This window comes from Urocitellus parryii, chromosome 1 (assembly GCF_045843805.1).
Source record: "Urocitellus parryii isolate mUroPar1 chromosome 1, mUroPar1.hap1, whole genome shotgun sequence".
Classification (NCBI taxonomy): domain Eukaryota; kingdom Metazoa; phylum Chordata; class Mammalia; order Rodentia; family Sciuridae; genus Urocitellus; species Urocitellus parryii.
The window spans coordinates 77719934-77738577 of NC_135531.1; the positions used below are offsets into that span (position 1 = coordinate 77719934).

The 18644-nt window shown below is 38.7% G+C and overlaps 1 protein-coding gene and 1 long non-coding RNA gene across 6 annotated transcripts in view; one reads left to right on the forward strand and one right to left on the reverse strand.

Moving 5' to 3' along the window:
* Window positions 1–2755, reverse strand: part of Ell2 (elongation factor for RNA polymerase II 2) — a 72564-nt gene extending 69809 nt beyond the window's left edge. For both annotated transcript variants that reach the window (XM_026385863.2, XM_026385862.2), the window contains exon 1: window positions 2452–2755. In XM_026385863.2, coding sequence (XP_026241648.2) covers window positions 2452–2598 — 147 coding nt within the window. In that variant the 5' untranslated portion in view covers window positions 2599–2755. The remainder of the gene's footprint in view (window positions 1–2451) is intronic.
* The window catches only part of LOC144255745 (uncharacterized), a 471309-nt gene continuing 454912 nt past the window's right edge, over window positions 2248–18644 (forward strand). For 3 of the 4 annotated variants that reach the window (XR_013343913.1, XR_013343911.1, XR_013343912.1), the window contains exons 1-2: window positions 2248–2463; window positions 13194–13293. This is a non-coding gene — a long non-coding RNA (uncharacterized LOC144255745). The remainder of the gene's footprint in view (window positions 2464–13193; window positions 13294–18644) is intronic. The other variant, XR_013343914.1, reaches the window with a different exon arrangement.

Below are 18644 nucleotides of genomic sequence, written 5' to 3' on the forward strand. Positions count from 1 at the left end.
GCCACAAGAAGGTAGAAAAACAAATTGCAATTCCCCTCCTGGGCCTCCAGTGGTCATGCTGATCAGTGGGCACTAGGGACATTTCTGCCACTTCACTCACCCTGTGTAAACCATTCTCCTCCCCTAGTGTGGGCCTCTTCCTCACCAAATACAGTGTCAATCTCATTGTTTAACTGTACAGTTTGCCTGTTATTTCCCAAGGTGTTTGGCTGTACTCCCGTCTCTAGAGAGCCTCTCCCCACCAGCTGTGTCAGTCTTTCTCTGCACCCTAGGTCTGTTTCTGTCTGGGGACTGGTCTCCTCTTGCTGGTTTTTTTCTCTCCAGGCCTCTGTATGTTTTTCTCTTTACATCCCCTGACCTACCTTCTTCTCACTGTCATTCCTTCCCACGCCCTTCTCTTGGAACAGGCAAGCTTATCTCTCCATCTTACAGGGCTGAGTTTCTCTCCACTGTCTGCCTTAGTCCCTCTGCCTGTGTATCTGGCTTTCCCCCCACTGTGGGCCTCCCACTCCATGCTGGTGCTGGTCTCTCCATTGCAGGTGCACCTGTCTGGGAGTAGCTACTGAAACATGCAGGTTTTTTTTTTTTTAATTTCTTTTACCTCTCTACATCTTAATTGCTGATATACACTTAACTATCAGTCATACTTGAGACTCTTTCTCCCTGGGATTTCATAGTGTGTAGGAAGGTATTTCTTTCTTTGTATGTGCACTCCCCTGTTCTGCCACTTTTCCTCAACCCCCCCACATATCCTGTTTTTCAACATATGCTTCTCTGGTGGGTAACATATGCATCCTGATGGATACATTCATGTGTCCACTCAATTCTTAGAGAGCCTTTCTTAGAGTATATTCATCTCTGAATCTCTCCTGCTCTGTTGACATATATCCTATCATGTGAAGTTCATATACAAGTTCATATACTTACCAAGCTGTGCATAACTGTGTGCTCCTCCTATGTGTATGTTAATGTGAGGAGACTAAACTGGCTCAGGTTCACACCTCTCCTGCCATTCTGCTTAGGACTCTATCTTCTCTGTATTTAAAATGCCTGGCACTAGTGGGAGCTCAACAGATGTGAATTCTTTTCTCCACTTTTATCTGAATAAGTATGAGAGTCTGTCTGGGTGTCCCTCCGTTCCTCTGTGTGTTTTATGAGACCAGTTAGAGTGTGTTCCTTGGTATGGATTGAGCTATTTGTCAGTATGCCCCTGTGGGTTATATCTCCCTTTCTTCTCTCCAAATAAAATGTTACTGATATATAAATTATATCTTCCCCTCAGGCAATGCGTCCATTCTCGTCTCCCTCATTCCACAGTACTTACTGCATGTCCATAAACAACTTCCCCATGCCCCTTGGTTGCCAGTGTCTCTTCTTGGTGCCCCTTTCTCCCACTTTTTTCAACATGAAAACGTTCCTGGATTTGTGCCCCAACTGCGGTACAAGTGCGTCTGAGTCTTTCCCTGTGCTGGAGATGTGTGCCCATGGTTTTCTCTCCGGAACGGGGACGGTTAAGAGTCAGGAATCTCTGCCTGGGATGCAGTGTATCTTCCCACCATCAGGATCGCTCGTCGTCTAAGTCCGCGAGTCAACTCCAGACGCTGAGCGTCTTTCTGGTATGTTGAGCTTCCTCGCCTTTCTTTTCCCAGAACCCAAAATCATGTTCCCGGAGCTAGATATATGAGAGTTCTCATGTGTCTCCCTGGGAGGCTGGGTCGGTTCGTGTTCGCCCCGGACGCGGTGCGTCTCCGCGAACGCACAGTGTCTGTGTTCTAGAGCCCCTCAGAGAGCAAGATGTGTCCCTTTTAGCCCGTACTCTCAGCGGCTGTGTCCTAGCCTTTTCCAGTACACAGTGTGCCTACTTGCCAACCCCGCATACGTAAAACGTCTGTCTCTCCAAGTCTCTGGGAGTACAAGTTGTGTCCTACCCTTACAAGGAGCGCCTGTGTCCTGGTCTCTCCCCGGGTCTACGGTGCCACGGTGTTATCCCGAAAAAGCGGACAGCTTGTGCCACGGGTCCCCCCTAGTTCTTTACTGGTGCGCTGTACGCGCGCCCCCTCCCCCGCTACAGGCAGCGTGGTCATTTCACGTCTCGCCCTGGGGCCTCTATCCCTCCTTGGGACCCAACAAGCCAGGAAACCCGCGGGCGCCGTCGGAAAGTCCCGCAGCGGCGGCGCAGCCAAGTCCGGGCTGCGGCTGCCTTGGCCCCGCCGCCAGGGGCCGCCCGCCCGCCCGCCGCCTCCCAACGCCCCGGCGCCCCGCTGGCCCGGGACCGCGGCGTCAGCTACCCTGACTGGCCCTGCCCTGCCCTGCCGCCACGGGCGCTGACGGCAGCAGCGGCGAGCCACGGCTCACGGGGTCCCCACGCCGGGTACCGGGACAGGGGAAGGCGCGGCCGGGCGGTGAGAAGTGCCCTCTTCTTTTCCGAGCTGGGTCGGCTGGTCCGCTCACCTTGTGGCTCTGGTAAGTCTCGAGCGCCCGGATCGCTGTCTCGGTGAGCTTCACATGCAGTACAGTGATGTTGTCCTGCCCTAGCCGCCCGCACGACAGTCCGTAGCGCTGCTCCTCCCGCAGGCCCGCCGCCCCCCCTGCCGCCATCTTAAACTCCCCGGGGTGCCACCGCCGACGCCGCTCGGGCTCTAGCCTCCACTGCGGCCGCGGCTGCTCGGGCTTCTGCAGCCGCCGCCACAGCTACGGCCATCCCGCTGCTGACGTACTGTCATATACTGCGCGCAGCCAGACCTCGGGCTGCCACCGCCGCCACCCGCCCCACCCTCTGGCCCCGCGCCCCGCCCCGGGCTCGTCTCATTGGCCGTGTTCCCCTCAGAGCTGCCCTCATTGGCCGCCCTCTACTCTCACGGGGGCGGGGCCCAAAGTCGCTGGAGTTTGGTTCCCGGGACGGGACGTCCGAGAAATGAGAGGCTGACGTCGGGGTGACGCTCCAACTTAATCACACCTGACGTCACGTGTGGTTGTCTTGATCGTGATTGGCCGGGTTAGTTTGGGGATCCCCTGCTAATTGGGTATCCAGGCTGCCTGGTTTGGTTACCTAAGTCGGAGCCACACCCCTTTGCGGGGGGGCGGGGGATACAGGCAAGTAAGGGCAGTAGAGAGTCTGGATACACTGATGGTACTTGGAGAGGAGGATCCCCACTTCAAAGGTGTGAGGGCATGACAAATGACAGTGTAAACACTTTGTCCCTCGACGGCTGCGGAACCTTGTAGAGCTTGGCGTGTGCAGGTGAAGACAGTCGCTGAAGAGTTTCTCCAAACTAAGTTCAGTACTGTGGTTGAGCAGATGTGATGGGAAGGAATCCCTTAGTCATTTTACTCTAAACTTGAGGTTAGTGAGTTGACCCTAGGTATTAGGGATTGTTTTAAATTGTGTGAAGTATCTTAAATACAATGCCATGCCGAAGGTTTATTTTATTTTATTTTATTTTTGCGTGGGTTTAGCATAACAGAGAATCATTCCTATGGAATAAATTTCCCTGGAGCTTGCCATATATAGTCAGGATCATGCCTTTTAATGGAATAGGGAGAAGCACCCCTGGTTCGAAGGATACCTTTTTTCAAAGGACCCTGGAAGGGTAGAACTGGCTTGACCTAAATTGAAAGAAACTTTGACATCACTTTCTCTAGAGTTCGGTTCATCTTATTTGATAGGGCTGTGGAAAAAACAGCTATAAGATCAGTAGAGGGGCCCCTGAGGTTAAATGGAAGAAATGGGTCCAGGAGGATGCAGAGGCCTGGCATAGTCGACATTCCAGCTGATGCTGTGTGTGTGTCGGGGGTGTGGCTAAAGGAGGGAGCTTAATCTAGAGTCCTCTTCAAGCAGTGTGTAGATAGACTGACAGATAGGCTCTCGGAAATGATGAATTAATTGAGTGATCAGAAACACCAGATAAAAACAAACCATTGAAAGGTTTGAAATGATTAAGAGGCAATCTAAGAAGATACATTTAAAAAATTTGAGATGCTTATCTTTACAGTTGTTAAAATTTTTTTGCATTTTTGCTGGAATTCCCTGGGAAAATTTATAGGTATTTAATCATTCTAAATAGAATTAGTGCTCCAATTTTCCATGATTCCACACCCTCCACCACTCACACATATGAATACATCCCTTCCCCACCCTACAGGTACACTGTCTTTTGATTCAAACCCTTGCATTGTATGAGTATAAAGTGAATTTCAGAACAATTTTTTCCCCATAGCATTTGAATTAAGTGAAAGTGCTTGTGTTAGGTGTTGTTTTATCACAGGAGAGCTGTTTGTAAATTGACTTAACTGCAATATACTAGAATATATTGGCTAGCTCTTAAGACATGATTAACACTTGTTAATTTAGTTTACTTTAGTGTTAATACAGAGTGTCAAGTTATCTTAAATTTATCAAATAGGGAAATTAAGACAATCACAAAAAATTGGATTAAGAATTTTACTTTAAAAATGGGAGTTCATAACTCACTTGAAACTAATGGTTGAAATATGATATGTCAAGAGCTTTGTAATGATTTGAACAACCAATAAAAAAATAAAAAAAAAAGAATTTTACTTTTAGAAGGCAAATAGAGGCTTTATTAGCTGGTTTTCTCAGCTTTCCAGAAGCATAAACCCTACCCAACTACTTCATATCTAAATGAACTATAAAATTATTTTTTTCTCTTGTTTGCTTTACTTCCATAGAAAAGGACTGACCATGTATCTAAAGCCTTAATTATTGGGGTGAGGGGAGGTTTGACCAGAACAAGTAAAGTCTGTATCCTGCTGCTTTTTCTGTGAAGGTGGGTAAATTCCTGCCCACGTAAAATCCTAACTTGGTCTTCTGTTACTCAGAACTTCTGATGACTTCCAAGGTGGGCAGGGAACAAAGGTAATTTTCACTGTCGTTTTCAAATGTCTACAGTATGGCCTCTTATTAGTAATTGATTTTTTCCTTTTATTTTTAGTTTTATTGATTTTATTTTTTTAAAATACATGACAGTGGAATGATTTTTTTCTTAATTGTGGTATGAAAAATTTTCTCCTGCCCTATTTTAGTGGGTAACAGATCTTTAATGGACAATATATTATTGTAGTGGGTTAATGTTTGTATTCCTTTGAGCTTTTCAACTGTAGAAGGATTCAATGATCATGTACAAAGTAATATGGTAATCTAGTAGTTCTCTTAATGGACATCTCACAGGCATAGCATGAAATTATGCCTGCCTGAGTCAGATGGTCAAGTTGGGCTGTTCATAAGGATAATTGTTTTGGAGAGGGCTGATGAAAGTTGCTGTTTGAGAAAGTTATCATTGTATATATATTTTCTGTATTTTTATTCAGTTTAAATAATTAATTATTAAATTCCTGCAAAGTGTTACATACTGTAGAGAATATAAAAAGTAAACATTATAGTCTCTAAGGGAATTTTCTGTTTTACACCAACATACTCAAAGCAAAAACAATTAGATAATTAATAAACGCTAATTTAGATGGTGTTGATGATAACCTCAAAAATCCAAAGAAAGGAGACATCTGAAGAGGTTTTGTGGTAATGGTGGAACTTGAAAATCTCTTGAGGGCAGAGTAGATCCTAAATAAGTGGAGGCATTACAGATGGAGAGAGGCCAAATAAAAATGATATTTATGATCATTGTAGCAGAACCCATGTGAATAAGAAAGCAGAGACCCTGTTAATTTTAAAGTATCCTGCCTAACCTATTATAATCAGAAGAGGCAATCTCTGAATCAGCTTTCTAAGTGTCCTTCTAGTACCTATATGTACCAAGTAGCTATTGTTTGCATTTAACTGAGAAGAAATCTGCCTTATAAGATAGTTAAGGGCAGGAAAAGACAAAATTAAAGTAATCTGACACAGGGCCCACTCTCTTTCTGATGTTTAATATACAGTGTAGGCAGAAGATATCTGAACATTAAGGTCTTCCTTCTCTGGTCTTCAGACAACAGAATACCTGATATCCCTGAATGGTGCATATTTAATGATCATCTCTGACATATTCAGGACTGAGGTCACTAATTTAGACACGTGTAGGGACCAGTGAGTTCCCAAGTGAGGGAAATAATCCAGATAAAATGTCATAGGCACTGAAGTTGCTAGACTATGATAAGCTGGGGGTGTTTAAAGAATTCAGTCATTTCATTAGGATAATGTTTTACCACAAAATTTAAAAAAAGAGAGAATTTAGTGGTTTCTTGGTTCAATTGATTGTTCAAGGGAACATGCACGGGGGGCCCATGTTGCTTGATTTAATTTTTCAAGAAGAGATTGAAAATAAAGATTTTATATGAACCTCCTGATTTTTATTTGTTAGCATCTTTTAAAAATTTATTTATTTATTTATTTTTACATTTGAATCAAATGGGGTATAATTTCTCATTTTTCTGATTGTACAGGTTGCAGAATCACATTGGATGCAGTTGAAGTAGGTCACCTTGTTAGCATCTTAATAAAAGATTTTGATATATATATTTCTGGACACTAAACATGTCTTTGAGTTGGGCATGGTAGTGCATGCCTGTAATCTCAGCCACTTGGAAGGCTGAGGCAGGAGGATCACAAGTTAGAGGCCGTCCTGAGCAACTTAATGAGACCCTGTCTCAAAATCAAATTAAAAAGGTGTGGGAAATGGGAATGGAGTTCAGAGGTAAACACTTCCCTAGCATGATGAAGACCCTAGATTCAATCCCCACTATTGCAAAAGAGATAAACAGCAATAGAATGTCTTTGAGTCAGAGTTAACACACGTTTCTAGTTTTCATTGTCTCCTTTGTGATTTTCATTGCAGAAGACAATCTGTCTTGTACCTGTCTTAGCAATTTTATGAGTTATTTCTTAATCCTACCCATACAAAAAGCTAATGCCTACAAATATCAGTACAGGATAGTAGCTTCTACTATGCAAAGAAAATACAGAACCTTTTTGAATTATAGCAGAGAAGCTCTCTGAATGGAGAATTTCCAGATGGAAATACTTCCCTTGGAATTCTCTCTGATACCTCCTGTCCTTGTGTTCAATTTGCACCATTTATACTACTCTTCTTTCAAGTCTTTGCCTCACACTGTACAAAACTCTTCTCCTTTCCTTGGATGCAGTTGAAGCAGGTTTTAAAAGAACTTCGCTGTTTATAGAGAATAAAAATGAAATACCTATAGGAAAAGTATAAATATTTGCCATGTAAGTATAAGTTTCAAGCTAAATAATTATTAATTTATCATGTGTGAATAGTTTTTACTGTGTAAGTATAAGAAATGTCACCTTGTATTATTTGTTGTTGTTATTATTATTTCTAAATCTGGATAGGAATCCCCCCTTATCTCACTGAGGGATAGAACAGTATATTCATAGGTCACACAAATGTTGCAGAATACACAGTGGGAGGCTTTCTGGTCTATGATCATCACTGCTAGTATAATCCATTAGAGGTTCAAGAATTTGTCTTCAGGATGGTTTAGGACAGAGCACAATATGGATGGATAAAACCAGAGGACCTGAATTGAAGCTGGATTTTTACTTAGATTGTGTATTTATTGCGGGTAGGACTAAGGGGGTATTGATGGGGATTATAAGAAGGGAGGTTGAAGCTGTTCCTGTCAATTTTTATATGATCATGGTCCAAGTCAACATGATTTTATGAAAGGGATAGCTCATCTAGGATCTTTGTTGAGACAGACAGCTAATGGTACCAGGTACTGCCTCCCTCTCAGGCAACTTCCTTTCTCCTTGTAGGACAGTGAGTTCTTTTAAAATATAGTGATCTGGATGTAGGAAAAGTTTCATCTGTCACCACTCCTTGGCCCCCCAGAATCCTACTTTCACTGCCATTATCCTGTCCTGTTACAATCTCTTCTTCACTCTTGGGGCTGAGTAGAAGCTAGGTGAGCAGGGTTATCTCACATTATTTTACACATATTGAACGTGGCACACACTGACTTCCTACAATGATAAAACTTAGTCTTCCTTAACACCTTTCCGAGCTTCTTTCTCTCTGTGTTTTTTCTCTTTCCTTACTTGAAGAACAGTCTTTAGGGAGTTGCGTGTACTTTGGAGGCAAAAAGAGTCAAATTTATTTTTCCTGCACACCAATAAAACTCTCTCCTCCTTTCTATTGAGCAGAATGTCCTGTCCAAAGAATTGCACAATATAATAATTCAAGTATTGCTTTTTCACACAAGATAATTGTTTTATGGCTTTTCAGCATAGTGCAGAGTGCCCTGAAAGATCTCAGAGAGGCTTGGAGAAGAGTGGTGAGGAGTGATCTTACATTCCATGCTATTTTGTACTGTAGAGGAACATGTGTATTACTGAGGAGTTAAGTAGAAGGTGGGGAGGATGTTTGATAAGTTTTTTCACTTTTTTTTTCAAATGTGTTTCTAGTTGTCGCTGGATCTTTATTTTATTTATTTATGCATGGTGCTGAGACTCGAACCCAGTGCCTCACATATGGCAGGCAAGTGCTCCACCACTGAGCTACAACCCCAGCCCAAGTTTTTTACTTTTAAGGATGCTAATAGTGGGCCAAATGTCATCAACATCAAGAATAATACTGATGATTATGAACAGCTTTTTCTTGAACAGACTTTATAGTTTAAAAGCAATTGTTGTTATATTATCTCTGAATTTTCTCAATAACTCTGTGAATATACTGTTATATATACCATCTATATACTGTTCTATCCCTCTGAGCAGAGTCATTTTTATACTCTTGTTACCTATTATGGTTTGAATGTGAGGTGTCTCCCAAGAGCACATGTGTGAGACAATGCAGAAAGGTTTAGAAGAGAAATGATTGGGTTATGAGAGCCTTAACTTAATCAGTGAATTAATCACCTAGTGGGGATTAACTGAGTGGTAATTGAAGGTGGGTAGGATATGGCTGGAGGAGGCATATGGCATTGGGAATGTTCACTTGGGGTATACATTTTGTATCTGACAAGTTTAGTCTCTCTCTGCTTTTTGATCATCATGTGAGCTGCTTCCCTCTGCCACACTCTGCTGCCATGATGTTCTGCCTTACCTCAAGCCCTGAGGAATGGACCCAGCTGTCTATGGATTGAGACATCTGAAACTGTGGGCCCCCAAATAAACTTTTCCTCCTCTACAATTGTTCTGGTTGGTCCTTGAGTCACAGCATCAAAAATCTGACTAAAACATTACTTTTGAGGTAACTGAGGTTCACATAGTGTATCACCCACTTGATAAGTGACAAAGCCAGGTCAGAACCTAAGATTTCACTTGTCCCAATTTAGCACATCTACTTTTAGACATGGCTGTCAGGACTGAAAAATTAAACTGAATGTGTCAGGTTGCCACAATAAAGCAAATGGTTTGTTGTACATTTTTGAACATATTAGACTTTGGTTTCGTTGGTCTTGAAAGCAAGACATAAGTAATTTGTATCGCCTTTTTTACACCAAACGCCAGACATCCTTCTAAATAGCAAGAAGGCAAATAAAAAAATCCATTCAACTTTCATGGATTATAGTTAGCAAGGTGATTTAGTGAGATTTATGAAAGCTGATTCTGTTTATGTGTGTCATGTTTGATTCTTGATATATTGGAACCTTTAGTATAATGAATATGTATAGTACATATGTACCCATTTGAAAGAGCTCAGAGTATAACTTTAAGTTATTACAAAGATTTATAGTTGTTATATCTTTACTTTTATTGCATGTTGTTCATATCTATGACTCATTTGATAATGAGCCTTTGGCCAAAATTACCCCAATAATATAACTATTTCCCTGGGAAAATGCCACTTTGTGACATTGTTTCCAGAATACATTATGGCAAAAATATGAATAAGTAGAGAATAAATGGATCACACCTATGGACACAGATTTTTCTGATTTAACAGTTGTAATTGCGGATATGGCTGATCCCATTTTGTTTTCAATTAGTCATTTATTCAAATACCTTTTTTAAAAAATCATCTTTAGTTTTTGGACTTGCCATGCTCTACTATTTTTGGAGATTTAGCTATTGCTTTTAGATTGGGAAAAATTAAGAAACAACATGCCCCATTATGTTAGAATATTTACAGAGTTAGTAACTGGACAATATAGCCTAATAGAAGACATTAAGATAAGAGTAAGGGATATTGGGTGAGAAGCACTATATAGGCACTAATTCTATGATATAAGAGTTCCAGATACTAGGAATTATTCAGTTCAGGGCATTGGAAAACGTTTTATGGAAGAGTGAGCATTGGGATATCAAAGATTTGTACCTGTGATAATAGTTAAATAACATTGTAAGCTTAAGGATCTTATGAGCTATCATTAAGGTGTTTTGGGGAAAGACAGTAATATGGTTTAACTGGCTTGTGGGGCACATGCAGGTACTTTGTGACAGATGGTGAACACAGCTTTCAGTAATGGATACACACTTCTTAGTTTGTATTTTATCTGTGAACAATAGGGAATCATAGGTGTCTTTTGAACAGGAAGTGGGATGATCTAATTCTTGATAGGACTATCCAGGTGTCAGCAGTTTGAGAAGTGGATTAAAATGTGGAATACAGGGAAGGGGGAGCTAAGTTAGGAGGCATAAAGTAATGAGGTCCTGTATTAAGGTACTTATAGTACACATGGAGAAGGGGAGGAGGAGAATATGAAAGTCTCTATGAAGGTCGAATGGGCTGATTTGGCAACTTGATATAGGTATGAGAGGTGATTGAGCATGAAGAATAAAAAATAACTACTATCATCAAGTTTGGTTTACTAGAAGATACTATGAAAAGAAGTAAGGAAACCAGGAGATTGAGCTTGTTTAGATTAGAGGTATTAGTGATTTGAAAATGGTGGTCTTAGGTCTCAGAATCCACCCCATGAGTAATAATAAGAGGTGTGGAATTGGAAAAGTTTTCTGAGGGAGTTTATGAGAAAAGAGGAGGAGAAGGGAAAGAACTAGGGAGTCTCCCCAAGTCCCATTCCCACTTTAAGTTCTGCACAGCTCCTTCCTATTAAGAATTATGGCTTTGGTGGGCCACTTTTACTTCCCCAAGCATCTTAGACCTGTGGTGTGTGTGTGTATCCATGACTGTATTTCCAAGATTTTCCCAGTAATAGCATCACTCTTAATTACTTGTATTCAGACATGTTTCTTGGAGTGGGAGAAAGGGGGTGGAATAAGTAACTGCCTTTAGGCATTGCACTTATTTGATGTACACCCACATCCCTTGGTTATGTTATAGCAGAAAGTAGGTGGCCATTCACTGTTGTAGGCAGTAATTGGGGAGCCTAAAGGCACTGTGATCTGGAAAGTTTAGGGAACAAAAGAGATTACTGAGGAGAATAAACAGACCATTGATCAGAGGAGGCTCTATATTATTTGGAAGTTTGAAATTGGGTATACCATGAAATAATGAATAGTATGAAGCCTAAATGGTAATTTGAAAAAAGTATTTAGTAAAAGAATCTTGTTATTGGCCATAGCCATATACTTAGTGAATAAATTTGTTCATTGTACACTGATTTTTATCTGTTCTAAATGGATAAAAATTTCAGTTCAATCCTACAAAATTTTATACAACTGGAAAAGGAAAGAAATAGATTTATTCCTTTAATACCAAAGGTTGATATTGTGTTATAGTACTAAAAGTTATAATGCCACCTTCAAATTGTTAGTGCAAATTAATTTTAATGATGACTATTAAGAGAAATGTGTTTGATAATCTGTAATCTGATCTTGGAAGCAGGGTCATTAACTCAAAATAAGAACTTTTTTTGATTCTGTCCCTCTAATTCTTGCCCTGAATAAAACCACTTCTCTTATGTAATGATTCTGGGTAATTTAAAAGCTCATATTATTTGAATTGTTACATTTCAAATCTTCAATATTTCTCAGCTGAACCAATGTAAAAAATATAAAATATAAGGTATGATTTGATTTACCTGCAAAAAGTGTCTTAGCCTTTAACAGGGACATTCATGTTTCTTAAAAACAATAGTCCAGAATGTTGGAATGTTGATGATCTATTATGGCTCTGACCCTTGGTGAAAAGACTGAGGCCCGAGTCAGCAGACTGTATTAAACCACAATAGTATAAAAAGCCAAGTAGCATAATTTAGCTTTGTCAAATATTGAAGAATGTATTTGTATAGGAGAAATCTGTGCTAAGTAGATTTTCACTTGGTAAGTATCTTTGCCTCATTTTTAGGTTCCTGAATCTATTTTTAAAATTTCTATCTTGTGGTTTTAAGATTAATCTGTCTTTACACACTCACTGAAAGCCTGGAATTTTGAATGCTAGTTTTGAATATTTGCCAAAACTGAAACATAGCATTGGAAATTTACCTTAAAAATAGAAAATTTGAAGGCATTTTGGGGGTTTGCAATGATAAGTATCCCAAAAGGTTTACTGTGAAATATTTAAGTGTTATCTCAGATAAACATTTTAAAATTTATTTTAAATATACGTACAATTCTGGGCATGTGGCACATGCCTCTAATCCCAATGACTTGGGATGCTGTGGCAGGAGGATGACATGTTTGAGGCCAGCCTCAGTAACTTAGCAAGACCTTTTCTCAAAAAAAAATTTTTTTAACAAAGACTAAGGATGTAACTCAGTGGTAAAATGCCACTGGGTTCAATCTCTAGTACCAAAACAATAATAAAAAAATATGTACAGTAAAATTTGTTCTTTTTGGTGTATAGTTTTATACATTTGATAAAATTCTATCACCCTTAAAAAAACTCCTTGTGTTCTGATCCTTCTTCCATTCACACTTATCCCCTGGCAACCATTGATCTGTTTTCTATTACTGTAGTTAAGCATTTTCTGGAATGTCATATAAATTGAATAACACATACTGTGTAGTCTTTTGAGTCTGGCTGTTTTCACTTAGCATAATGCATTTGTGATTTACCCATGGTGTTGTATTTACCTGTAGTTTATTATTTTTTATTGTTGAATAGTATTCCATTTTATGGATGCTCTATAGTTTATTTACCAGTTTAGGGTTCTGGATGATTATGAGTAGAGTTCCTATACACATTCACTAATGGTTCTGATAATCTAAGGGTGAGATTACTGTGTGTAATAAATATATATTTAACTTTACAACAATTTGGTATCCTCTTTCCCAAGGGGACTGCACCATTTTGCATTTGACAGTTCAGTTTCTTTGTATACTCACAGCATTTGATCACTTGTTATTGTTAGTTTTTTTTTTTTAATTTTAGTGGTTCATTTTTGTTGCAAAGCAGCTAAATCTCAGCCAGTCACAACATTCAAGCTTCAGCCAATCATAGACTGCAGCTGATCAGATCATGCCCATATAAGGTAAGTGCCCATGCAGCCTGTCAGGTTGTGTCTTTATGCCACATCCTTTTCTCTGACTATAAATGTAACCTGTACATGTGGTTGGGGTATGGCATCTTTGGTCTGGAATGCTGCCTGGTTCTGGAACCTTTTGTTGTTGTTGCTGTTGTTCACGAAAACTGTTAAATTTAACTGGTCTCAGGCTTTCTTTTAACAATCTCATTGTGATTTTAGTTTGCATTTTCCCAGTGACTAATGCTACAGAACATGTTTTCGTGTGCTTATTTACCATCTGTGTAACTTCTTTGCTGAAGTGTCTTTCAGATCTTTTGTCCTTTTAAAAAGTTGGGTTTATTTTCATATTGGTTAAGTTTTATAATTCTCTATATAATCTGAATTTAAGTTCTTTGTCAGATATGGGATTTGCCAACTTGTCCCCCACTCTGTGGCTTGTTTTTTTTTTTCATTCTCTTAAAGTGTCTTTTGCAAAGCAAAAACATTTTTAATTCTAGTGAAGTCTAATTTATCATTTTTTTCCTTTTATGGATGATGCTTTTGGTAGTATATCTAAGAATTCTGTCTAGCTTAAGGTCACAGAGATTTTTCCCATATGTTTTCCTCTGAGTATTTTATAGTTTTACACTGACATTTAAGTCTATGGCCCATTTTGAGTTAATTTTTACATGAGATTTGTGTCTAGGTTCTCTTTTTGCCATTTGGATTTGTGCCATTTGTTAAAAAGACAGTCATTTCTCCATTGACTTGTCTTTGCACCTATGTAAAAAAAATCAATTGACTATAGTATTTATGTGGGTCTATTTCTGGATTCTCTATTCTTTATTGATCTGTGTGTCTTTCTTTTTGCCAATACCACACTGTCATGATTATTGTAGCTTTTTAGTAGAATTAACTCTTGACCATCTGTGCTAGAAAGAAACAAATTCTGTGAAGCACTTTAGTAAATTTCCTTTCAATCTTCTTATTAAAGCAAATAAATTATTTATAAACAATTCCAATTCCTTCAGTCTTCATTCAGCTTATATGTTGATTGTAAACTCAGGATAAATTATAGCCATATTACTTTTATTTCTTCCCTGGATTGACAAAGACCTCCATGCCCTATGACATTTAACTTGTGTTTTTCCAGCATCAGAGTCAAAGAACAAAAGTTTTCAAAATAACCACCTACTAAACTACTATCTGCAGAAGTTCCTTTGACAGCTCCCACAGGGAGCCACCACCTCTATAGACCCTACCACTCTGCCTGAGCAGGCTGGACAGTGGCGACACCTTACCACCCATTGATAACCAGCTTCCTGTCTGGTGGACATGCAGTTGGTGGGAACCAGCTGTTATGATTCATCCCGTTTAAGATTTCTGCCTTTTGAAAAGTGACGCTAATGGAGCTAGACTGAATGGTGTCTGATTGGGAGAATTTTCTTTATGAAAGCAGTTTGATTTCTAGTGCCTCTGCAATTGAACTTTTTTTTAAAATTTTTCACAGATATGCTCCAATTTCCAGTTTCTGTGTGAGCTCAGTGTATAGATAAATGTTATTTTCTTCAAGTGTTTATACCGGCTGTTATTTCTTTCTGAAAAACAAACAGGCATGGCAACTTCCACCAAAAGAAAAAAAAATCATTGTATTACCTATTCTTTATTAGTTTCACAAGCTTTCTGGCTTTTGATAGTCCCTCAAAGACCCCTAGTCCCCTCTTCAAGATTTGATTTGTTACTTTTGGATTAGGTAGAAGAATTTTTGAGCGCTTGAGGACATAGCTTCACATATCTTGAGGGCATGGCCTTTCTTTTGGGTTGCTGAAGCTTATTTCATCCTGTTTTGCTTTGTCAATTTCTTACTTTTGATAGATAGTCTTTATGAAGATTATTTTATAAAACAGAATATTTGCTAAGGGGTTGAAGCCATTTATAATCATAGGAATAAATTTGTAAAAATACTGAAAAGAGAAAAGAACTATATAAGAAGAATATGCTTTAAAATATTGATAAGGGAAACGTATGCTGGTTTTACTTAAAATTACTTAAAATTAACATTGCCCTTACTTTAGAGAATACAAGAGAACATACCAAAGGAGGAGAATAGTTGTGATTAAGTTTGGAACAAACCAATCATGGTATTGGTATTCTGCATAAGGATTGGTTATTAGTAGCCTTGTACAGCATCACTATAAAAATCTCTGCTACACAGAGAACCACATACCATAATATAGGCAAGTCAGAGTGTGGTTGGAATACTAAGAAGTGCAATACTAGAAATTTCAATATATTATAACATTTGGTAGTTACAGGTAAATTTTAGCTTTGAGTTGGTGACACCTTGGAGCCGAAGCTCTGAAACACTAATGTACATAGAATCGACTGGGGAGCTTGTTAAACTTTAGATCCCTGGGCCCCAGCCCTCAGAGGTATGGATTTAGTAAGTCTGGAAAGTGGCTAAGAATCTGCATTTTAACAACAGCCTCATTGTTTGATCCCTCAGTCATTTCTCCAAAGGTCGGAAGCATCTCCTAACAAAAACTATTGCCCTTCAACTGAATTTAAAAAATATTCTTTCACCTGGCACAGGTGTTATGAAACTTAATGATGATTGAGCTTCAGAGTTCCAAAGAGGTTAGTAAGAACTGGTTTAGAATCCCTAGGTGTAAACTACAATATAACATTCAATGAACAGTATACACAGACTTAAGTTAGAATTTCTTTCAATTAGAAGTTATTAGTTACACAATTTCCATTTCCAGGTCATCTGTGCATCCACAGATGGTATTAGGGAAGGGAGATAGACCAGGCATAGATACCTAGGGAATTTCACAAGGTTCTTTTATAACCATTTATTGCCTACTGTGCCCTTAATGAAGATACTCAGGATCCCATTAAGTTAGCTGTGAATATAGTAATTGGTCCCCTGACAATAACCAAGGGGAGTCAAATCCTGTGGCTCCACCCTATTCTGGTTATGCTGGCAAGGAGAGAGAAGCTGTTGCCTGTAATCTTCAAGGGCACTTTACTTTCTGTGGATAAAGCACACTGTACTCCAAAAGGACATTTCTCAAAACACAGCAGGAGTCCCTAGAGAATCCTCCTCCTTTAATTCACGCAGGCACTTATGACCTACTTTTAAAAGTAAATTGAAATCCCATCAAACACAAGCAATCAAAATCCACATTTTCCACCAGCTATTCTGTAGACCTAGCATGTACTATTTCCATCTGCCCATATCAACAGCTTAACTATATTTTGATTAGGGACTTTCTCTACCTTTGTTGATAATAAGATAAAATGGTGTCTGAAGTCAAAGCAGTAGCACAAATTAATCTGATGTAAGTTGGTTCTTTCTGCATGTAGGTAGCATGTGGGAATCAGATTTACTAACCTGATATTTATATTCAAAGTACTCAAGTTGGAATGAACCCTGTACTTGTGGTTCATGTATGTACCTGGCCTGTGAAACTCTTCTCGACTTAACTTGTGGGATCTCCAGTTTGCATTCTTTTACTGTCTTTTAGATTATGGCCTGAAGATATCTTTATTTCAGCTGAATACTTATTCCTGATAATCACTAGCCAGACTGCTTGATTTTAATAGTTTCAGGTGTCTTTTATGCAATTTATGTCACCTATCTTATTTGCACTGGTGTCTTTAACTTTCCCTAAAATCAGTCTGCATAGTTTGCATTCATTCATCTCTGATTATATTTTATCCAATAGAACTCTACAGAACCAGGAAGTGTGTGGTAGGCTGAAGGCTCTGGGAAGACAGGTTAAAAGGCTCTGAGAATAGATGTTAAAATCCAAGCTGTAATGGAACCTGGGTGTGATGCTGGATCTGCCACTTACTTCATTGTCTGACTGGGTTAAGTAAATTTACCCAATAAGCCTCAATTCATCACAAGTAAATGGACAATAGTACCTATGTCATGGGTGAAGTATTAAATGATTGAGCATAAATAAAAATACTTAGAATTGTGACTAGCACACATAAAATAGATACCATGCCTAAGCCCCATCCTGAGATTTTGAGCAAATTGATCTGAGGTAGGGCTGAGGCATCATATGTTTAAAAATTCTCCAATTTAATGTGTGGCTAGTATTAATAGTCACTGAGCTACATGATACCCAAAGTCTAGATAGATAAATAGTATCACAGGATTCTATGCTTATTCTTCTTGTCCTTTCTACTTTTTGGTCTAAGGAACATTGTAGAAAAGCAGTTATTTAAAAACTGTTGAAAGCAGGATGCATTAACAGAAGTATACACTGGATACACTTTGTTATGGGAGATTCTTCATGATTCTAACTAAGTCAAGCAGTTTTTCAATTGAAAAGTAACTCACTGTCTTACAACATACAGAAATCTCTGCCTCACAATGTAATATGGTTCAGTTAACAAAGTCAAGAAATATATGCCCACGTAGAACAGAAGAGGAAATGAACTGGGTGTTTGGAGTCTGGTGAGCTGTAATGAATTGGGTTATCAGGTGGCAACTTAATTGTGTTATTGAATGAATTAACACTCCTTAAAAGTGGGAAATTCACACTCAGATTTATCACTCTTTTCAGTGAACTGGTGGAAGTATCCAGAAGATCAGAGTACATTTCTGAAAAAAATTTAAGTGGTTCATATTAAAGAATCATGGCTATCAGAAGCATTAGGGCCTAACCTATAATGTTGTTAATGTTCCCTATAATATTCCCTGCAGACAAACTAGGAAAATGTAGAGAAGTAGAAAAAAAAGAAAATTAAATCATCTGCCAACTCCATAACCTAAAAAGTCATTACTAAGAAGCATATACCAATCTTTCCCAGACACACACACACACACACACACACACACAGAGATCTATATCTATATCTAGACATTTATGCATTCATGGGTATAAAATTCAGGTCATGCTACAGGTAAAAATGTACATTTATTCTATTACTAAAATCACTAAAAGTACCTTTCTAGACAAAATTAATTTAAAAGTACCTTTCTAGACAAAATTATTTTTAAGTTTATTCTGTTTAGTTATACATGACATATGCTAAATAATAATATCAGTTCTCAATAAAGGATATAAGTAAAGGGGAGATTGACACTTCCCAGGGAAGAGAAATGGGACTATGAAGAATAGATAATATGGTATTTCAGAATATCATTTTTTTCAACTTTTCTTATAATTCTTTTTTTAAAAAATTTTAATTTGTATTACTTAGATATATATGATAGTAGAATGGATTTATGCACTTTGATATATCATACACAGATGGGATATAATTTCATTTTTCTGAGTGTACATGTTGCAGAATCATATTGGTCATGTAGTTACATATATACATACAGTAATAATGTCTGTTTCATTCTATCATCT